Here is a 24,229-nt window from a genome sequence, read left to right on the forward strand (position 1 = left end):
TGCTAAATTTTAAAGGTTAATATGCAAGTTATTGTCATAAAAAAGTTTTTGGGGACCTGGGTCCTGCCCCAGGGAACATGTGTCAATGCAAAAAAAAAGTTTTAAAAACTGACGTTTTTTCGGGAGCAGTGATTTTAATAATGCTTAAAGTGAAACTATAAAAGTGAAATATTCCTTTTTGTACCTGGAGGGTGTCTACAGTATGCCTGTAAAGTAGCGCATGTTTCCTGTGCTTAGAAAGTCCCTGCACAAAATTACATTTCTAAAAAGGAAAAAATTTAATTTAAAACTACTCGCGACTATAATGAATTGTCGGGTCCCGGCAATACAGATAAAAGTCATTAAAAAAAACAACATTGGTTCCCCCCAGTTCATTACCAGGCCCTTTGGGTCGGTATGTTTAAGGGGAACCCCCCAAAAAAAAAAAAAAAAAAATGCGTGGGGGTTTCCCCAAATTCCATTACAATGCCCTTCAGGTCTGGAATGGATATTAAGGGGAACCCTGCGCCAAACAAAATTAAACAGATGGAGTGGGGTTCCCCCCATAAATCCATACCAGATGCTTATCCGAGCACGCATCCTGGCGGGCTGCAAGAAAAAAGGGGGGGGGACGAGAGAGCGCCCCCCCTCCTGAACCACACCAGGCCACATGCCCTCAACATGGGGAGGGTGCCCCCATGTTGATGGGGACAAGGGCCTCATCCCCACAACCCTTGCCCCGTGGCTGTGGGCTAATCAGAATCTGGAAGCCCCCTTTAACAAAGGGGACCCCCAGATGCCAGCCCCCCCTATGTGAATTGGTAATGGGTACGTTGTACCCCTACCATTTCACCCAGAAAAGTGACAAAAAAAGGTTAAAAAAAAAACACACACACACACAATTCCAGCGCTGTAATGCTTCTACGACCAGGACCTGCCGCATCTCGGGAAACCCCCGTGGCATCAGAGGGGGGGCAGGGTCACGGGTGGCCTCCTATGGAGGCTGTATTGTTCGTGGCGGCGGATCCCAGTCGTAGAAGAATTACAGTGCTGGAATATTTTTCTTTTTATTAAAGGACTTGTCCCAAGCTGTCTGTTTTTTTTTTTTACCTTTTTTGGGTGAAATGATAGGGGTACAATGTACCAATTCACATGGGGGGGGTGGCATCTGGGGGTCCCCTTTGTTTAAGGGGGCTCACAGATTTCGATAAGCCCCCTGCCCGCAGACCCACACAACCACAGGGCAAGGGTTGTGGGGATGAGTCCCTTGTCCCCATCAACATGGAGACAACCTCCCCATGTTGAGGGCATGTGGCCTGGTACGGTTCGGGGGGGTGCTCTCATCCCTCTTTTCCTGCGGCCTGCCAGGTTGCCTGCTCGGATAAGGGTCTGGTATGGGTTTTTGGGGAGACCCCTACACCATTTTTTTAAAATTTGGCGCAGGTTTCCCCTTAATATCCATACCAGACCTGAAGGGCCTGGTAATGGAATTTGGAGGGACCCCCACACATTTTTTTTTTAGGGTTTGGTAATGGACTGGGGGGTGGGGGGACCTATGTTTTTTTCCAATGACTCATTATAGCCGCGAGTAGTTATAAATTACTTTTTTCCTTTAGAAATTTCATTTTGTGCAGGGACTTTTCTAAGCACGGGAAACATGCGCTACTATTGAAATTTAAAGGGATATTTCACTTTTATTGTTTCACTTTAAGCATTATTATAATCACTGCCCATGAAAAAAATTCAATTTTTAAAACTTTTTTTGCATTGAAACATGTCCCCTGGGGCAGGACCCAGGTCCCCAAACACTTTTTATGACAATAACTTGCATATTAACCTTTAAAATTAGAACTTTTGATTTTCTCCCATAGACCTTTAAAGGTGAGATCTGTAGCTTTCAAATTTGCCGCGAACACCCCAAATTGGGCGAACAGCCAATGTTCGAGTCGAACATAAAGCTCATCCCTAGTTACATAGTATGAGTCTGTGTCAAGTATGTCTCTTAAAACTATGTATATAGCTTCCCGATTGAGAATTGTAGTTGCAGATAATGTCACGAATTGTCGGGGATTGTGGACCCTCTCCATCAGCCTTCATACAGCTGTGCAAGCTACAGGTACCAGGTAAGCACAAAATATGAGGATCTTGGAATGCATTAAATACTGGACTCATATGAAGGACTCATCAGAAGTATAGTGGTGCTAGCTTTAAGAGAAGGCAGGAGCACTAGTAAAATACACTTGCAGCACAGGGTGCTGGGATCATAGGAAGAAAAGAGTACTGGGTATATTACATCAGAAGGATGCTGGGCTTACAGGAACACAGGGGTAATAGTACGCTCAAGGAACAAGGAGAAGCACAGAGGGCCCAGAGAATGCAGGTACAAAGATACAGTTGGGGTACATGAGGAGTCGGAGATATCCGTTGGTACCGATGGGGGAGAATCCAGGTGCTGCATGTACAGCAAAGGTGGGAGACACTAGGAAACACTGGGGGACCTAGCACTAGAACACTAGCTGTTGCTCAGGCAATGCCTGAGGGAATGAGCCCAGCTTAAATAGAAAGAGAGAGAGAGAGAGGGTGTAGCTGACTGAATCAACAGCAGGTGAAATATGAGTCTTGAAAAGGTATTTTGCGATAACAAGAACCTTACATGTTAAAGCTATGGAGCTACATATGCCAGCTGGTGTTTGGGAATAGAGAGAATAGCTGCTAATCTGTGACAGAGAATATATGTCTTGTATTCTTTCTTTTTCTTATGTTGCAGAGACTAACCCACATCTATGTCTGCTGTTATTACAGATAAGGAAGATGAGGAAGAAGCTTTACCATACACATTTGGGGCCAGATTCAGAAAAGAGATACGACGGCGTATCTCCTGATACGCCGTCGTATCTATGCGCCCGATTCAGAGAATCAGTTACGCATAGATATCCCTAAGATCCGACAGGTGTAAGTGTCTTACACCGTCGTATCTTAGGCTGCAATTTCAGGCTGGCCGCTAGGTGGCGCTTCCGTATGTTTACGCGAGGAATATGCCAATTAGGTAGATACGGCGATTCAGAAACGTACGTCCCGCCGGCGCATTTTTTTACGTCGTTTACGTTGGGCTTTTTTCGGCGTATAGTTACCCCTGCTATATGAGGCGTAGCTCATGTTAAGTATGGCCGTCGTTACCGCGCCGAGTTTTGAAATTTTTACATTGTTTGCGCAAGTCGTTCGCGAATATGGCTTTCACGTCGAATCCAATACGTCCTTGCGGCGTAATTTGGAGCAATGCACACTGGGATATTTTACGGACGGCGCATGCGCCGTTTAAAAAATACGTAAAAAATGCGGAGTCAACTGCAATTTAAATAAAACACGCCCCCTACATCCCCATTTGAATTAGGCGGCCCTATGCCGCAACACATACGTTACGCCGCCATAACCAAGGGCGCAAGTTCTTTCTGAATACAGAACTTGCGCCCAAAGTTACAGCGGCGTAACGTATCGGAGATACGTTACGCCAGCAGAAAGATGCGCGCATCTTTCCGAATCTGGCTCATTTTCTTTATCCTGTCCCCCAGGGCACAATTGCATGCAACACTATGTCCTGTTTTGAAACGTGCAGCGGGATCTAATCTAGGGTGGTCAACAGCATGACCCCCTCCTCTCTCCTTCCCGCTGTACGACAATGCTGCTTTGTAGGAGACAAAATAATTTTGCACAGCACTGGTCTCTGGTTGCATGCACTTGCCCGAAACTAGCGCTACCACAACAAATACAAAAGGGACAAGGAGTGATAGAGCAATTGCCTGGAAGAAAAAACCCAAAAGGCATGCTAACAGCAAAGGAGGCTGAAGAAAGTGAGCTCTGCAATGGCAAAGCACTGCCTCCATTTCCCATTAAGATACATATGCAGAGGACTGGCAGCCTGAGCTCAACAATATGAATACAAAACTGGGTTTCTGGCTAGGGAGGAGCTGACCAGCGGGAACGAATAAAAGAAAAAAAATTCTGCACCATCATGCATCGTTTCCCTAACCACTTAAGGACCGCCTCCTGCACAGATACGTCAGCAGAATGGCACGGCTGGGCACAGGCACGTACAGGTACGTCGCCTTTAAGAGCCCAGCCGTGGGGCGCACGCGACCCGGTTCGAAGCTCCGTGGCCGCGGGACCCAATCGCTGCCGGTGTCCCGCGATCGGTCACAGGAGCTGAAGAACAGGGAGAGGCGTGTGTAAACACACCTTCCCCGTTCTTCAAAGTGGCACCGTCATTAATCGTCTGTTGCCTGATATAGGGAAAAACGATCAATGATGTCACACGTCCAGCCCCGCCCCCTACAGTTAGAAACACATATGAGGTCACACTTAACCCTTACAGCGCCCCCTAGTGGTTAACGCCTAAACTGCAATTGTCATTTTCACAGTAATCAATGCATTTGTATAGCACTTTTTGCTGTGAAAATGACAATGGTCCCAAAAATGTGTCAAAATTGTCCGATGTGTCCGCCATAACGTCGCAGTCACAAAAGTAGTAAAAAAAAAAAAAAAATCTATTATTAATAAAAATGCCATAAAACTATCCCCTATTTTGTAAACGCTATAAATTTTGCGCAAACCAAATCGTTAAATGTTTATTGCGATTTTTTTTTACCAAAAATAGGTAGAAGAATACGTATCGGCCTAAACTGAGGGAAAAAAATGTTTTTTTTATATATCGTTTTTGGGTATATTTATTATAGCAAAAAGTAAAAAAATATTGATTTTTTTCAAAATTGTCGCTCTATTTTTGTTTATAGCTCAAAAAATAAAAACCGCAGAGGTGATCAAATACCACCAAAAGAAAGCTCTATTTGTGGGAAAAAAAGAACGCCAATTTTGTTTGGGAGCCACGTCGCACGACCGCGCAATTGTCAGTTAAAGCGACGCAGTGCCGAATCGCAAAAAGGGGCAAGGTCCTTAACCTGCATATTGCTCCGTGTCTTAAAGCGGGGGTTCACCCCAAAAAAATGTTTTAACATGACATTCAGCCGAGTTGTCAGAATGACAATCGGCTGTTTTTTTAAATTTCATTGCCGTACATACCATATTTTCACCGCCGCTTCCAGGTATGTAATCTGCGGGACTGGGCGTTCCTAATTGACGGACATCCTTCCGACCGGCGCATACAGCGCTTCACGAGTTGCCGAAAGAAGCAGGACTGCGAGTCGGCTCTATACGGTGCCTGCGCACCGACAATCGGATTCTTTCGGCAACTCGTGACGCGATGTATGCGCCGGTCGGAAGGATGTCAATCAATTAGGAACGCCCAGATTACAAACCCGGAAGCGGCTGTGAAAATACGGTATGTACGGCAATGAAATAAAAAAAAAAACTGCCGATTGTCATTCTGACAACTCAGCTGAATGTCATGTTAAAAAAATGTTTTGTTGGGTGAACCCCAGCTTTAAGTGGCTAGAGAAGCAAAAAATAGGTATTTCTAGATGAATCGATGGACCAATATAAAATTTTTCTTTAAGGCCCCTTTCACACGATAACTCACCTCAGATCAGCATGTCCGTATTTCAGGCGGATCCGAGCGGGCCACCCATTGACTTCTATGGACAGGCAGATGTCAGCAGGGATGTGTCTGCTGACACCTGTCTGCCATCCGATCCACTAAAAACAGACAAATAGCGATACATTCAGCCATCCATCTGGCGGATCGGATGAGATCTGTTGATCCATTTTCGTTTGATGTCCCCATAAAAATCAGTGGGGCTCCGACAGGTCATGCTCTACTCAGTGAGCAGAGATGGGGACCTGTCATCCGCCGGCTCAGCGGAGATCAACGGAGCGATCTCCCGCTGAGCGGATCTGCCCCGTGTGAAAGGGGCCTTGGCATGTAACAGAAATCCAAAAGTAAAAAAATGGTTATTAACCACTTCAATACTAGGCACTTATACACCTTCCTGCCCAAGCCAATTTTCAGCTTTCAGCGCTGTCGCAATTTGAATGACAATTGCGCGGTCATGCTACTCTGTACCCAAACTAATTTTTTATCATTTTATTGCCACAAATATAGCTTCCTTTTGGTGGTATTTGATCACCTCTGCGGTTTTTATTTTTTGCGCAAAAAAAAAAAAAAGACAGAAAATGTTGAAAAAAAAAAAAAGTTTTTTGTTTGTTGTTATTTTTTGTAAAATAAGTATGTTTTCTACTTCAATGACGGGCACTGATATGGCGGCTACACTGACGAGCACTGATAAGGGGGCACCGATGGGCACTGATAGGTGCCACTAATGGGCACTGATAGGTGGCACTGGTATGTGGCACTGATGGGCACTCATAGGCGGCACCGATGGTCACCAATAGGCAGCACTGATGAGTACTTATGGTGGCACTGATGGGTACTTATGGGTGGCATGGATGGGCACTGATAGGTGGGCACATATGGATGGCACCAATGGGTGGCATTGCTGGGTATCACAGCTTTAAGGTCTTTCACAATGGTGCCAGTGTCCATTTGTGGATACTGATTGGCACATATTTGGCATCAATTTGCATATGTGGATGGCCATGTGGGATGTACCTGGCCATCCACATGCTTGGGGCTTCCCTGGTGGTCCTGGCAGCTTCCCTGGTGGTCCATTGTGAGCATCCGTGGGTGGGCTGCGCTGATGAACAATCAGCGCAAACCCACCCTGTCAGGAGAGCCGCCAATCGGCTCTCCTCTACTCGCGTCTGTTAGACGCGAGTGAGAAAGAGCTGATCAACGGCTCTTCCTGTTTACATCGTGATTGGACACAGCTGATCACGTGGTAAAAGAGCCTCCGCCGGAGGCTCTTTACCGAGATCGGAGATGCAGGGTGTCATACCGACACCCCCGCATCACCGATCGTCGTGCGCCCCCACGGGCATGTTATCCTGCTGGACGTCAATAGACGTCCAGTCAGGATAACGGAACCACTTCCCGGATGTCAATTGTCTATTGACCGGGCGGGAAGTGGTTAAATCACTAAATTGTCTCAGTTCTGATCACTTAGAAAAAGGGAAAAAAAAAAAATCTATACACAAATGTTTTGCTTTTCATTTCAATTTACACAGTTTTTCAAGGTGAGGGTTTACATATACAGTGGGAAAAATTATTATTTGATCCCCTGCAGACTTTGTAAGTTTTCCCACATTGGGGGCCACGTATTGTAAAATATTGGATGAGAACCTTCTTCCCTCATCCAGAACACTGAAGATGGATCATGAATGGTCTCTCAGCACGACAATGACCCAAAACATACCAACAAGGCAACAAAGGAGTTGCTCAAAAAGAAGCACATTAAGGTCATGGAGTGGCCTAGCCAGTCTCCAGACTTTAATCCTGTAGAACATTTATGGAGGGAGCTGAAACTTCGAGTTGCCAAGCGACAGCCAAGAAACCGTAAGGATTTAGAGAAGATCTGTAAAGAAGAGTAGACCAAAATCCCTCTTGAGATATGTGCAAACCTGGCCACTAACTACAAATGTCTTACCTCTGTGCTTGCCAACAAGGTTTTCCCCACCAAGTACTAAGTCATGGTTTGCTTGGGGATCAAATACTTATTTTACTCACTGAACTGCAACTGCATTTATAACATTTGTATCATGTGTTTATTTTTTCTGGATTTTTGGATTCGACATTCTGTCTCTATAATTTAAAATACACTTATAATAAAAATGATAGAACCTTCATTTCTTTGTAAGTGGGCAAACTTACAAAATCTGTAGGGGATCAAATAATTATTTTCCCCACTGTCCTTTAACCGGTGTATTTTACTCTGTACAACTATACAACCCAATGTATGGTCATGTATAAGTGCACTAATAGAAAGCCCCTGCCTTTGCTACGTCAGAATGGACCACCTATGCATCCCTGCAACAAACATTAAAACAGTAGTATTTTAGAAAAATAATTTTGCTCTAAACACCCCGCTCTAACACATCTCAGTATTCTAGTAACTATGAATCAACTTAATATGAACCAAACTGACTGGTGTAATGAGGTTTTTATTTTCCAGCACTGAAGTACGGTACCCTTTTAGGTAAAAACCAACCTTCCAAGCAGCAAAACGTTAGTAGATGCCAGGGATTGAACCGGTTATAGGGCATTATTCATTTTGTCTATCCAACAAGCCTATAGAGCCTGGAATTTTAGTGGGCATCCTTTTCCGCTATGTATCATATTCTTGAGGGGCAATCCATCTCCAAGTCATTCTCCTGCAGTAAAAGATTGAGATACCAATTTTCTGCCTTTCAGCTTTCTTACTGTTAACAGCACAGTGTTAAAAGCATCACTAGTATGCACATAATAGGATTGTGCTGTAATGACACAGCAAACACTGCATTCAAGGTCAGAATTACACCATTCCAGCAAGATGATGGAGCATATCTCCTGGATACCTGCCACATTTGTCACAGTTAGCAGAAACATACATGGTTTGAATCGCGGCCAATTCAACAGGAACCAGCTAAATTTGAACTATTAATGGGCAGGCTGAATGCACCAACTAGCCTGTTAGATTCTCTTGCAATATTTGCTAGTGGCTACTATAGTCACAAGGGATAATCACTGTCTTCTCCTGGCGGGGACGGCTACCCCCGCCGAAAAAAAGACAATTGCTGATTCCTGTCATCATTGCCTGCGTTGAAGGGGAAATTCCCATGCAGACTTATTTGAAATAGAAGGTTGGGTGTATGATAAGCTCTGTGAAGACAGTCTGTTAAGAGTGTGAAAGAGAAAGCCAAGCAACGGCTCCTCCCACTTATCCTCCGAAATGTCACCAAGTCTCTCATCCCACTAGCTTTTATTTTGTTGAGGGAAATACTCAAAGGCCCGGATTCAGGTAGATCGGCACATTTTTAGGCGGGCGTAGCGCATCTCATATGCGCTACGCCAACGTAAAGCAGAGAGGCAAGCACCCAATTCACAATGCAAATGCTCCTAACGGTGCGCCGGCGTGAAATAGTCGGCGTAAGCCCGCCTAATTCAAAGTAGGTGGAAGGTGGGCGTGATCCATTTAAATGAACCGTGACCCCATGCAAATGATGGGCCGAATGAACGGCGCATGCGCCGTCCCGTGGACGCCTCCCAGTGCGCATGCTCAGAATCACGTCGGAAATAACACCTAAGATACGTCGAATCACTGAACGTAACCTACGCCCAGCCCTATTCACGTAGTACTACGTAAACGACGTAAAATACGACGGCTGTTCCGTCGTCCATACCTTTGCATGGGATGCGCCTCCAATATGTGGAATAACTTTACACCGGACGTACGCCTAACGTAAACGGCATAGATTACTGCGACGGGCGCAAGTACGTTCGTGAATCGGCGTGTCTCAGTCATTTGCATATTCGACGCCTAAATCAATGGGAGCGCCCCTTGCGGCCAGCGTAAATATGTGCCCAAGATACGTCGGCGTAGGAAAGTTACGTCGGTCGGAGGAAGCCTATTTTCAGGCGTATCTAGTTCTATGGGCACGGCGCATAGCTACGACGGCACACATTTACACTTACGCAGCGTATCTGTAGATACGTCGGCTTAAGTGCTACGTGAATCCGGGCCAAAGTGTTTAGTTATACGATAGTTGTGAAGGTGCTAAATCAGGATACTCCATTTAGAGCTGGCAATAGCAAACAGCTGTGTAGGAAATACCCTTAACCGGTTAACGCCCGCCGCATGTATATGTACGTCCACAGAATGGCACGTACAGGCATATGGGCGTAAATGTACGTCCCCGCCTTTCCGTGGGTCCGATCGGGACCCCCCCGGTACATGCGGCGGTCGGTAACCCGCAGGGAGCAATCCGGGACGAGGGCGCAGCTATTCGTTTCGAATAGCCGCCCCCTCGCTCCCCAGAACTGAAGAACGGGGAGAGCCATATGTAAACACGGCTTCCCCGTGCTTCACTGTGGCGGCTGCATCGATCGAGTGATCCCTTTTATAGGGAGACTCGATCGATGACGTCAGACCTACAGCCACACCCCCCTACAGTTGTAAACACACACTAGGTGAACCCCAACTCCTTCAGCGCCCCCTGTGGTTAACTCCCAAACTGCAACTGTCATTTTCACAATAAACAATGCAATTTAAATGCATTTTTTGCTGTGAAAATGACAATGGTCCCAAAAATGTGTCAAAATTGTTCGAAGCGTCCGCCATAATGTCGCAGTCACGAAAAAAAATCGCTGATCGCCACCATTAGTAGTAAAAAAATAAAAATAATAAAACTATCCCCTATTTTGTAAACGCTATACATTTTGCGCAAACCAATCGATAAACGCTTATTGCGATTTTTTTTATCAAAAATAGGTAGAAGAATACGTATCGGCCTAAACTGAGGGAATTTTTTCTTTATCGTACATCACGGGACACAGAGCGGCATATTCATTACTATATGGGTTATATGGAGTACCTTCAGGTGTTGACACTGGCAATCTCAAACAGGAAATGCCCCTCCCTATATAACCCCCTCCCATAGGAGGAGTACCTCAGTTTTTACGCCAGTGTCTTAGGTGTTAGTCATGGTTTAGCTTGCCTCCGCATCCTTGGGATTAGGTGAGCTACCGGTTCTGTCCAAAAAAGCCTCAGCGCTAAAGTGGTCAGTAACCGGACCCCAAACCCTTGGGGTATAGCCCATAATGCTTTTCTTTTTAGAGAGCTGGACCCTGGGCCCAGAACTTAGAAAACCTTTGGGTGCCTAATGTTTGTTGCCAGGGTGCTATATGGGCCCAGGACAGTGGATCCTTCATAGGAACCCAGGGCCTGAAGGTCTAGACATCCCCACCGAGATGGGGGAAGATTGGGCCTCTTGCTTGGCATGGAGCAGGTAAGTGAGGGGAAAACTTGCGGAACTTGGTTCTTAGCAGGTTTTTTTCTGGGGGGTCACAGGGGACATGCCTAAAGTTATGCATTGCATCTGGCAAACTAGTCACATATCAAAGATAGGATGGCTCTATATGTATTATTCCCCATAAGATGTGACCTCCCTTGTAGTGTTGGAAAAGCATTGAGTGGGGCCTGTGTGATATAAAAGTATGTGTGTGTGTCAGAGAGCTGTGCTTACCTGCAAGCCTCCAGGCGATGCTCCATTCAGTCTTCCTCCTCAGAGCCTGCAAAGCAGGCAAAACGCTGACCTCCTCGTGGTTCCAGGCTGCAGGCTGCAGTTTGCTGGAGCAGAGAGGTCCCTTCCTCCCAAACCCCCCCCCCCCCCCTGTCGGGAGGGGCATTTCCTGTTTGAGATTGCTGGGGGGGGGAAGGGCGGGTCAGTGGCTTAAGGAAGGGGCGGCCCTTCCTTGTTTGTTCCATACAGCTCATCAATACTTTGGAACTGGGGAGGAAAGACCAGAGCGGCAGCACGGGGCGCCGAGGACACACAGTGGCCAGAAAGGATATTGCAGTCTTCAGAAGACTGTTTTTCAAGCCTAGAAATAGGCTGTTTCTTTTCCATCTCATAGTTTTTCTTTGCAATACTACTCAGGGGGACAGAATGTTTTTTCTTTCCTGGATTTGAAACAAAAACGAAAAAAAAAAAAAAAAAAAAAAAGTCATCTAGGGGAGAGGAAGCATTTTTTTATCCCCCAAACAGGTGTTTGGGCAATTAACTTTTATAGTTCCAAATACCAATAGGTAGCAGGTGTACCTCGGTATTGTACCATGGCATCCGGAGAGTCTAAGGTCTCGGACAAAGTTATGCCGCTGCTTTCCCCACAGGGAGCCTTGGGGCCATCGGGATCTGGGGCTGGAGCTGGCGCGGGTCAGTCCAACCCTAAGATGGTCACGGACGAGGTATTACTCACCTCTTTAAGAGAGATGGAGAAAAGAATGGGAAAAATGATAGCCACAGCTATGCGGGGCAGTAAACGGATTAGATCTCCGTCGCCCGAGCGCAGACCCTCAGAAGAGGAGGTCCTTTCCTCAGGGGAATTGGACGACCTCTTGGACAAGGACCAAGTAGGTTCAGGGATCGAAGATCCGGATACAGAGGAGGCTGGAGCAGTCTCCCAAGGGGAGAGCTGGTGGACTCAAGCCTTAACGGACTTGGTCCATAATGCATTCAACTTGCCAGTACCAGATCTCCAGGTATCTACGGTTTCAGCTTTGGGCTCACTGAGGGCGCCTCAAAGCAATGCAGTATTTCCGATCCACCCTCTACTAGAGGGAGTTTTGTTCCAAGATTGGAACAAGCCAGAAAAATCTTCTTACCACCTAAAAGATTCTCTGCCCTATATCCTATGGAAGATAAATTTTCCAAGAAATGGGCTACTCCTGCAGTGGACGCAGCCATCTCATGTATTAACAAATCATTAACATGCCCTGTAGAAAACATACAGGTATTCAAGGATCCAGTTGATAAACGCTTGGAAGCACTACTTAAGAACTCCTTCACTACTGCAGGGGCAGTAGTACAGCCAGCTGTGGCTGCGATTGGGGTTGCTCAAGCATTATCGGATCAGGTTAAGCAGATGCTTAAACTTATTCCTGCCCAGCAGGCAGAAGAATTTTCGGATGTCCCTAGGGCCATATGTTTTACAGTAGACGCAATTAAGGATTCTATCCAGCAAGCGTCACGTTTATCGTTATCCCTTATCCATATGAGAAGACTCTTATGGTTAAAAAGCTGGGAGGCCGAGCCCCCATGCAAGAAGCTCCTGGTAGGGTTCCCCTTCCATGGAGGACGACTCTTCGGAGAAGACCTAGATAAATACATTCAAACCATTTCAAATGGCAAAAGTACTCTCTTGCCAACTAAGAGGAAGTTTCAGGGGCCTGCGTTTAAACGACAGTACTCCCCTGGGCAGGGGCCCTCTAATGCCAAACAGTATCGACGGCCTCCTGCGAAAGCAAACTTCGGCTTCAACAGCAAATCACAAGGACAGGCTGCTAGAGGCAGAAAGCAGTGGGTTCGCAAACCAGCAAACCCAGCCCCCAAGCCGACCTTATGAAGGGGCGCCCCCACCCACGAAGGTGGGAGGAAGGCTGCGACTCTTTTCAGAGGTTTGGGAAGCCAGCATTCCCGACGAGTGGGTACGGTCTTCCGTGGCCACAGGCTACAAATTAGATTTCCTAAGGTTTCCTCCTCTTCATTTCCAGGAGTCGAGGATTCCAAACGATCCGGAGAAAGGAGCCGCATTAATGTCGGCATTAAATCATCTACTTTCCCAGGAAGTAATAGTAGAGGTACCAGTCCTGGAACAGGGGCTAGGTTTCTACTCCAACCTATTCATCATCCCGAAGTCCAATGGAGATGTCAGGCCAATTTTGGACCTAAAGATGGTAAATACATACCTAAAGATCCGCTCATTTCGGATGGAAACCGTGCGGTCAGCAGCTACCACACTCCAAAAGGACGACTTCATGGCGTCCATAGACATAAAGGATGCCTACCTTCATCTTCCAATTTATCAGCCACATCAAAGATATCTACGCTTCATGGTGGCTTCGCGTCACTTCCAATTCGTGGCGCTTCCCTTCGGGTTGGCTACGGCCCCCCGGGTGTTCACGAAGGTCCTAGCTCCAATCCTAGCCAAACTAAGGATCCAAGGGGTCACGATCCTAGCATACCTGGACGACCTCCTAGTCATAGATCACTCGTCTCCCGGCTTGGAGCGAGCAGTGGCCCTCACGGTCCAATACCTCGAGAAGTTCGGCTGGGTCCTAAATCGAGAAAAGTCAGCTTTCCTGCCCACAAGGCAGTTGGAATATCTCGGCATGAGATTAGACACAGAACAACAAAGAGTGTTTCTACCTCTGAGGAAGGTCAAAGCCATCAAGGAATTAATCCTACTGGTTCTAAGCAAGAAGAAACCGACTATTCGCCTATGTATGAGATTACTAGGCAAGATGGTGGCCACATTCGAGGCGGTACCATACGCCCAGAGCCACACTCGCATCCTGCAGGCAGCCATCCTGTCAGCATGGAGCAGAAGGCCACAGGCCTTGGATATCCCGTTGCCGCTCTCATCAAGAGTCCGACAAAGTCTGTGTTGGTGGTTAGACCCTCAGAATCTACTGAAGGGGAAGTCTTTCAGCCCAGTGGCTTGGAAGATAGTGACCACAGACGCCAGCCTGACGGGCTGGGGAGCAATTTTGGATGGTTGCACTCGCCAAGGTACTTGGGCAACGCCAGAGAAGCAGTTGCCCATCAACATCTTGGAGCTCAGAGCTGCTCGACTAGCCCTCAGGGCTTGGACGTCAAAATTGCAGGGGTTCCCGGTGAGAATTCAATCAGACAATGCCACGGCCGTGGCATACATAAATCACCAAGGGGGAACCAGGAGTCAAGCCGCTCAGAGAGAGGTGAGCTTGATTCTCCTATGGGCAGAGGCTCATGTGCCCTGCATATCGGCAATATTCATTCCAGGAGTGGACAACTTTCAGGCAAACTTCTTAAGCCGCCAGACTCTTTTGCCGGGGGAATGGTCTCTGCATCCACAAATCTTTCAAGCACTCTGCCAAAGATGGGGAGTGCCGGACGTGGATATCATGGCATCGAGACTCAACAAGAAGCTAGACAGGTTCATGTCCCGCTCAAGGGATCCGATGGCCTGCGGAACCGATGCGTTGGTTTGCCCTTGGCATCAGTTCAAACTTCTTTATGCGTTTCCCCCGCTCCAGTTACTACCCCGCCTGCGGCGCAGGATCCGGGTGGAGCACATACCAGTCATCCTGGTAGCTCCAGCATGGCCCAGAAGGGCATGGTACTCACTAATCTTGAAGATGGTAGTGGGAGACCCTTGGACTCTTCCTCTACGGCCAGACCTTCTATCGCAAGGTCCGATCCTCCACCCTGCCTTACGGCATCTAAATTTGACGGCCTGGAAGCTGAATCCCTGATTCTCAGGGGTAGAGGTCTGTCTCAGAAAGTAATCTCTACCCTAATCAGAGCCAGGAAACCGGTCTCTAGGGTGATTTATTACAGGGTCTGGAAGGCCTATGTAGGCTGGTGTGAGTCCAAGCGATGGCTTTCTCGCAAATTTACCATCGATAGAGTATTAAGTTTTCTCCAGCTAGGAGTGGATAAAGGATTGGCATTAAGCATAATCAAAGGACAGATTTCTGCTCTGTCAGTGTGGTTTCAGCGGCCGCTGGCCACCCACTCGCTGGTTAAGACCTTCCTTCAAGGGGTCTTACGTATTAAACCTCCAGTTAAATCCCCGCTTTGCCCGTGGGATTTAAACCTTGTTCTGTCAAGTTTACAGAAACAACCGTTTGAGCCGTTGGCTGAAATTCCTTTGGTTTTACTGACAAGAAAGTTAGTATTTTTGGTCGCCATAGTTTCCGCAAGAAGAGTATCGGAACTGGCGGCCTTATCCTGTAAGGAACCATATCTTATTTTTCATAAGGACAGGGTCGTTCTCCGCCCTCATCCTTCCTTCCTACCGAAGGTTGTATCCAGTTTTCATTTGAACCAGGATTTGGTATTACCATCCTTCTTCCCTAAACCTACTTCCAGAAAGGAAGGGTTGCTGCATACCTTGGATATCGTCAGGGCCATGAAGGCCTATCTTAAAGCTACAAAGAAGATCCGGAAAACAGATGTGCTGTTCGTATTACCGGATGGGCCCAAGAAGGGGCAGGCAGCTGCAAAGTCCACCATTTCTAGGTGGATTAAGCAATTAATCACTCAGGCCTACGGCTTGAAAGGGTTGCCTCCTCCAGTATCATTAAAGGCTCATTCTACTAGGGCCATGGGCGCCTCCTGGGCAGCACACCACCAGATCTCTATGGCTCAAGTTTGCAAGGCGGCAACCTGGTCTTCTGGCCACACGTTTACAAAGTTCTACCAGTTGGACGTAAGAAGGAAGTCTGATACAGCCTTTGGGCAGGCAGTGCTGCAGGCTGCAGTTTGAGACCCTCGGAATCCGGGGGCTCCTCTTTTTTGAGTTAAATTTAAAATTTAAGATTATTTTTCTCAACTAAGTTGGATTTATTATGATTTGAGTATTTCTCTAAATTAAATCCTTTTGTCTTGGAGATGTTCTCCCTCCCCTCATTGTGAGCATTGCTTTGGGACATCCCATATAGTAATGAATATGCCGCTCTGTGTCCCGTGATGTACGATAAAGAAAAAGGGATTTTTAATACAGCTTACCTGTAAAATCCTTTTCTTGGAGTACATCACGGGACACAGAGCTCCCACCCCTCTTTTTGGGGACCATTTTGGGAGGCATACTGCTTGCTACAAAACTGAGGTACTCCTCCTATGGGAGGGGGTTATATAGGGAGGGGCATTTCCTGTTTGAGATTGCCAGTGTCAACACCTGAAGGTACTCCATATAACCCATATAGTAATGAATATGCCGCTCTGTGTCCCGTGATGTACGATAAAGAAAAAGGGATTTTTAATACAGCTTACCTGTAAAATCCTTTTCTTGGAGTACATCACGGGACACAGAGCTCCCACCCCTCTTTTTGGGGACCATTTTGGGAGGCATACTGCTTGCTACAAAACTGAGGTACTCCTCCTATGGGAGGGGGTTATATAGGGAGGGGCATTTCCTGTTTGAGATTGCCAGTGTCAACACCTGAAGGTACTCCATATAACCCATATAGTAATGAATATGCCGCTCTGTGTCCCGTGATGTACTCCAAGAAAAGGATTTTACAGGTAAGCTGTATTAAAAATCCCTTTTTTTATATATATGTTTTTAAGGGATAATTATTATAGCAAAAAGTAAAAAATATTGAATTTTTTTTCAAAATTGGCGCTCTATTTTTGTTTATAGCGCAAAAAATAAAAACCGCAGAGGTGATCAAATACCACAAAAAGAAAGCTCTATTTTTGGGTAAAAAAGGACGTCAATTTTGTTTGGGAGCCACGTCGCACGACCGCGCAATTGTCTGTTAAAGCGACGCAGTGCCGAATTGTAAAATGCCTTTGGGCATTTAGCAGCATATTGGTCTGGGGCTTAAGTGGTTAAGGCTCTTATTCTGTCCTAAGGCTTACCTAAGCTGCAGGCATTGGTGGAAGGACAGATCAAGCTAAAATTCCATTTGGAGCTGTTTCAAAACTCCATCTTTGTACAGGGCTTTAGTATCAAAACAAGCCTTCTTCAGCACAGGGAAGATTCAAAGCTGGTACAGCAATATATCTCTATTGGCAGGCCATCTGTAATTGGGGCCTTCCCAAAATGTAAGCTAGCAACTGCAGTCTCCAACTCAATCAAACAGAGGGGAGACACTTTAGTGGCTCTCAAAAGAACTTAATTTAGAGTGTGTGGGGACTGATAAAAGTCTTGAAAAACCCATATTATACTGGAGGGAGCCGTGAGCACTGTACCATCAGTATCAGCAACCAAACATTTTCTTGTGCCTTGAGGTCAAGCTAGCAAACTGACAACCCCCCCCCCCCCCCCCTTTTCAAAACTAATAAGTGGGCTGAAAGACCTCCGTTATGGGAAACAGCTAGAAACAAATTTATTCTCCCTGGAGAATCCTTTTTTTGAAAGTACAATTATGTACATGCCCATCCTAAATGTTGATAAAAATGGCAATAAAATATATTTTTTTTCTTTGTAAACACCTTTAACTTTTCTTCTACAGCACTTCTGGCTTCCCTCGACTAGGCGATTACGTCACTAGGCGATTTGCAAGGGCTCTTGGGATAGCAGTGTCATGTATACCAGGAGTCCTTGCGAATCGCCTAGTGACGAAATCTCCAGACCGGAAATGACACGCGCGGGAGGACCGGGAATGTCATGATTAACAGGTTGCTATAGCAATGGTGCGAGAACTTCCACCGACACCAAAATTGCTATGGAAACCTGCCGGAAAGAGAGAGAGACGCTCAGTGGCTTCACTGAGCAGGTGCGGGATCACAAGGTGCACGCTGGGTAGCCAGCTGCACCGAATCCCGGAAATACACAGGAGCAGGCTTCAGATGCCCACATCCTTCATGACCCCTGCCTACTTCAGAGATCAAGTAAGAAATAACATATTTACAAGTAACATGTATGAGGACTCTTATGCTAATATCAAAATGATATAGCACAAGTATTAGGAATCACAGGGGTGCTTTTATCAAAAAAAAATGCTTAGGAGACTGGAGCTCCGCTTTAAGAGAGAATATGATTGCAATGTACAAATCCTTGAATAGTGACACATTAGAGGGAACTTTTTATTCTTAGTTCTCTAAAAACACACATTTGGCCACACAATGAAGTTGGATGAAAAGCGGTTCAGTTTTGACACACTTCCAAAGTTGGTGGTTTCAGCGAAGAGTGTAGATAAGTTCAAAAAGCTTTTAAATGTGTTCCTTAGCAAACAGTGTGCAGGGATATGGAGAACAGTAGTCTCACACAAAAAGGCACACACTCAGGTTGAACTTTTTGGACCACTGTTATTATTCAACCTTACCAACTCTGTAACTATGAAGTGCTCCTCGCCTCTATAGTGACAAATCTTACACAAGGAATATCCTCCACTGTACATGGGCTAAAGTTTTATAATGAGAGGCATATGCTTTGAGGAAAAAAAAATGTTGTGCTGTCCTTTTAAGGCAGGGGTCCCCAACCCGCGACCTGTTGCTAACCAGGACGCACAGCAGGAGGTAAGCAGTGACCGCAGTCCGCAGCGGGCTCAGGCTGTGATCACTGTTCAACTCCAGCTGTGTGGCCATGCCCGTGTGTCCCTCTCCCGCCTTTCCTGCCCGGCCAACAATGTTCCCCCTTTACAGTCCAGTGTCCTTTATATTACAGCACCTCTTTTACATCACATGTGCGTGAGCTATTTTCATAAAAACAGTTGCATTTGCACGTTTTAGGCGGGAGAAAAGCTGCATGAGAATAATTTTTACTGCAGGAATGGCATCCTCAATATCACTAACTCTATTTTCAACAGCAATGGTGCACTCCCTGTCCTTCTGTAAGTCATCAGAACAACATACTTTTACTACTTCTGTAAACAAAAGAAAAGAAATATCAAGCCTTATTGCATATACTTGTGATAACAGACTAACTAGGGAACTACTGCAGAGCTGAACAGCAAAGTACACATCTTTTAAGGCGGGTTCTACATATCTGTCATTAAAATATATTAATAAAACATTAACAGTGCTTGAGCCACCAATAAAGGCTCATGAACTCATTAGCTCATAACCTGCAACTTGAAATACTGATAAACATAGACCCCTGCAAGGTGATCTCATAAAAATATATCAGGCCCACAGGATCACAAAACGCGTCAGGGTGTGGCTACGCGACGTAACGTTTGTACTGGAGCTACCATCTACCCGGGACTCACGGAGCAGTTATTTCGGTATTTGGAACCTTTTTACTGTGTGAGCAGATGCAGACCTCTAAGTGACAAGCTCTAATTGATTTTATTTCTGTAAGCATATATGTATGGCAGGGGTAATATCTTTATAAATAAAGGGTTTTACACTATATGCAGTCTCCTTTGCTTCCCTGCATGTCCGCTGTGCTGCATGCATACATCCAATGTGTGATATCGCCACACACCTGGAGGAGAGTTGCTGAGGCTGATCATTCTGACAGGACCCTTTCAATGCCGTTAATATCTGCAGTCTGGTGAGTACAATACCATAAGGGGAGCGCAGCTGAATGAAGTTTCTATACTTCAGCAGGATTTAAAAGCACATCCTAAACACTTCCATCGATGTGCATAGTGTGAACTGTTACTAAAAGACACACGGATTGACATTGATTGATCTTTTTGATCTTTTTGACTGTGGTTCTGTGGGACTGATATTATTTCATAAGATCACCTTGCAGGGGTCTATGTTTATCAGTATTTCAAGTAGCAGGTTATGAGTTAATGAGTTCATGAGCCTTTATTGGTGGCTCAAGCGCTGTAAATTTTTTAATTAATATTTTTTTAATGACACATATGATTTTTCTCTACTTTGTTTTTATATAATAGCTGCTATTTACTGCTTTAAAAGTTTACAATTTACATATACCATTGTGCGCTTGGATCAGAGTTATCCTTCGATCACTTCTGATATTAATTAATTTTCTAGGGTTCTACATATCACTGTGGGCAGCAGAGGTACAGACCGTGTTGGGCAGTAGAAGGTCTTTAATGGAGTCTAAGATCTATCACAGCTGTTGGCCCCTTAGCAGGTAGATATACTTCAGCTTCATCAGTATTCCTGGCAGAAGGAACAGAAACAGAGCAAAAGCCAGGTGTATGAGGCTCAGTTTACTGGTTGAAGCTATTTAAAGCGGAGTTCCGGCCACAATTTCACTTTTTAAATATAAATACCCCTGTAATACACAAGCTTAATGTATTCTAGTAAAGTTAGTCTGTAAACTAAGGTCTGTTTTGTTAGGTTGTTACAGCATTTAGACACTTCATAAAATAGAAATTGACTGGGGCCATCTTAAGTGTGGGCATCATGAAGCCAGACTGTATGACTTCCTGGATTTCAGCCTTGCAGATCTCGCACATGCTCAGTGCTGCACAAGCAGTGTCAGATCAGGTTTCAGCACCTGTGCTGTCCAAGTCACATGATTCTTTAAGACTGGGGAGTGCACAGACTCCAGGAAAGTTACACCCACTACATTCCCAGGAGTCTGTGCAGTGTAGGTTAGGAAGCATTAAGCACCTAGGTGCAGGAAGTGGGAAGATTAACTATTCTGCCTAGCAACAACATTTTGAAGGCATCTAAAAAAAAAAAAAAAAAAAATTCGTAAAGGACTAATGACATTTTTTTAAAACTACTGATGTAATGTTATATTTATGGGTGGAACTCCACCTATTTAATTGCGCTACTGCTTCATTTACTCATTCATTCATTTGTCCCCGTTTGTTGCCATGCTGTGTCCAGCCACCATCTTGCAAGCCACTGTCCATCACACCCTCAGCCTGCTTTCGTTTCTTTGGTATCCTACCAGTGATATGGAAATGCTGGGCAGGCATTCAGGAAGGAGATGCAGCAGTTAACACTCACTGTGTGGCCACCAAAGCAGAGGAACAGAATGGAATGTTTTCCTCTTTCCACCTTTCCCTTCTCAAACTGTGAATGTACAGTCCCATAATACTGAAGAGCTGACCCATTATTTTCACAAATTATGATCAATAATTTACAAAACTCTTAATAGAAAACAGTCTCCTGCCCCAAACAAATGGTCAAAATATACATACCTATTGCACAATGGTCAAGACACCTACCTACTGGCGCTTGCACAGTGATGAGTACATTTTTCCCTCTAGTTGAGGGTGTGGGCTAATAATTGGCCTGCACCACACTATTCTTAATGTGTATTGCATGTTTATGTGAAAACAGGTACTGCAGGGATTCCTCAAGCCAAGGCATCTCACTCTTATGTGACCCATGACTAAGTCACGTGACAAGTGACGATACTAGTGGGGGAGAAGCCTAAGTGACGCGATCAACGGAACTACATCCGCATGAGGAGATCGCTGCACTGAGCTGCATCTACAGGCTGTCTATGTGCAAAGGATTTCGTGAGTGTGGTTTCTCTAATCAGTCCACAATCTGTTTTTTTCGGCCATACTACACTATGAGCATTCTCCTTTGTTTTTTCTTCTCTTCCCTCTCTATGAGCTGGCTTTCTGAATCGGCAAGTGGCATTATTGGACTGTGGATGGGAGGTAGGGTGAAGTGCTGAGCATATCACAGGTGCTCCCTATTATTAAGTCAGTCTACATGCTGGAACTGTGAATGGTTCGTTTCTTGCTGCTTTTACCTGGTGTTTTTCACTTCACAGTGTTTGCACTGATGCACAAGTGCACTTTATATATGTTTGTGGACTTTTTTGTTTTTGTATTTTGTTTCATTTGAACATCATGCACTAAATAGGTTGACCTGTGAGCTGAATCTTGTCCAATTATACAAGTACTGTTCTTTACCAGTTCTCTACTTGTTTACCAGGGTCTACTTGCAATGCATTCCTCTTCTTGCACTATAAAAAGACAGATATGGCAGAGCTGGTCTTTGACTGGGCAGTTCCTCACTTGATCAGCTTTCTAAACTTGTAGGATGTGCACTATTATTCTTAAACTCTGAAGTAAAGTTGGTGTGGGAAAAGGCAATGCAAGCGTATCAGTAACAATTTTTTTAGGGAATTTTAGTTCTCCGCTTCAGGATAACAGTTTCTGGACTTGATACCAACATAACCCAATTACTTACCTGGAGCAGAACTTTGCCACTGTAAACACTCATTGGATACATTGTACCAAATGTCATCACAGCAATGGCAACAGCTGATGCGGTATCCATGGCAAAATAATTGCTGCAGATACAAAAAGAGACAATTATACCATCTTGCACACGCTCACACAAGTTTAGAAATTATTAGTAATATATCCATTTCAGCAAGAAATGGATTTCAGCAAAGCACATGGGATTTTTTTTCGTTTAGACTAATTTCTACACAGGCTTATTGTTTTCTGTTCTGCATAAGGGTACTAAGCATGCAATCTATAAAGGAGATTTACTAAAACTGGTGCACACAAGATAAGGTAGAGCTGTGCATGGTAGTCAATTAGCTTCTAACTTCAACTTATTCAATTAAGCTTAGACAATACTACTACGAAGCCGATTAGTTTCTATGCAGAGCTGCACCAGATTTTGCACTCTTGTTTTAGTAAATCCCCCCCAATGTGTCAATTTTCTCTATATAAAATATAAATAAAGCATGAAGATTAGAGCAACATTCTTAATATCTCAAGAGCAGCTGCTAAATACATTGAAATATAAGTGGAATGGAAGTAGATCTTCTGAGCTGGATAGAGATACAAGGTTAATAATTTCCTGGTTGAGGTGAAAGGCAGAAACCACCTTAGTAAGAAAGGAGATTCTAGGGCGCAACACCACCTAGTCCCTGTGTAAGACCAGAAATGGTTCTCTAGGGGTCAAAGCTGCCAGTTTAGACACGCTTCTCACAGAAGTGATGGCAACAAAGAACACAACCTTGTGGGTAAAAGTGGATGAGGAAATATTCCCAATAGGTTTATAGGGCAGTTTTCAAAGAAAAACAAAATTTCAAATGTCACGGAGTCAAGGGAGAGTACACAGGGAGAGTCACATGGGAGACACCCAACACAAGAGTCTTAAAACGGGGGAAGCCAACAGTCTTCAGAAAAAAAAGGGGCGAGATCTGCCCCTTGATGGTGCTCAGGCCAAACGCGGATTCCGGTCCATTTTCAGAAAAGCAATTATGCGTGCCACTGTATATTTTACTGGGATGAAAATCTTTCCTTGCACCAGTGAATTACGCCTTTCTATGCGCGATGGTAGACCTTGTAAAAAGTACACTTTCTAGCTTTTAGAATCATAGGTATTAACAATTCAGAGATCTCAAGACCTGGTAAACTGATACTTGGAACAGAAGGTCTAGACTATCTTGGAGATCCCACAGAGCATCTGCAAGGAGTCTGATCAGACTTCTGTGTCACATCCACCTGGGCCAGTCTAGGGAAAGGAACATCACCAGGATGTCCTTCATCTAGATCCTGTAAAACAGAATGGGAAGGATTTTCTGAAAAGAAAAGGCTTAGATCAGAGTGTACCGACACCAATGAGCCAACAGAACACCCCACTGCAGCTGGAGACAAACCTTTGTTGTCACACCTGGGAGGTCAACATCCAACATCACCCACTTTTGACACAGGTCCTGAAACACCAACAGGTGTAGGGAACAATAGCCCAGGTCCAGGTGCTTCTAGTTGTTTACTTCTGGGAGGTAAACAGCAGGCAACACTTAAATTTGCAGTTCTGCCCAAGAGAGAATTCTACCTCTCTTGCCGCATCAAGACTACTGGATTATTCCCAATGATGATGTTGCCACTGCAAGTAAAAAAGATCATAGGGGAGAGTTCCCAAATATTTTACAGTGGTATTCTTAAACACTTGTGAATTCTCAACAGGAACAGCCAGAGTTTTAATAGCCAGATATAGCCAGATCCACAATGGATACAAACCACTTCTTAAGAACATACCCATAAGCCAGAGAAAATAATTTGTTGCGATTTCCATAGTCAGCATAGAGAAAGGAGTAAACTGTAAGGCTTTTAACAGGCTTTGGTCCCCTGAAAGAACCCAAAATTGATAACAGCAATAGTTAAAGTCAGTGGCTACTTAAGATGTAACTCGCATTACATCAATAAAGGCAGAGCGGAGATGTTTTTTATATAGCAAATTCAGCTAACTTAGGCTTCTCAGGTACAAAATCGTCTATTAACCTGTGAGTTTTCAATTGAGAAAGAAGGCAGTGATGTAGCTAAACCCATTGCTGTGTCTAAAACAGAGTTTGATAGTG

The 24,229-nt window shown here is 45.0% G+C and overlaps 1 protein-coding gene across 1 annotated transcript in view; it reads right to left on the reverse strand.

Moving 5' to 3' along the window:
• The window catches only part of SLC30A6 (solute carrier family 30 member 6), a 123,198-nt gene that overhangs the window by 28,408 nt on the left and 70,561 nt on the right, over nucleotides 1-24,229 (reverse strand). Inside the window, exon 11 of the mRNA XM_040350761.1 lies at nucleotides 22,099-22,201. Within this exon, the coding sequence (XP_040206695.1) occupies nucleotides 22,099-22,201 (103 nt within the window). The remainder of the gene's footprint in view (nucleotides 1-22,098; nucleotides 22,202-24,229) is intronic.

The sequence above is a fragment of the Rana temporaria genome, chromosome 4 (genome assembly GCF_905171775.1).
Source record: "Rana temporaria chromosome 4, aRanTem1.1, whole genome shotgun sequence".
NCBI classification, from domain to species: Eukaryota; Metazoa; Chordata; class Amphibia; order Anura; family Ranidae; genus Rana; species Rana temporaria.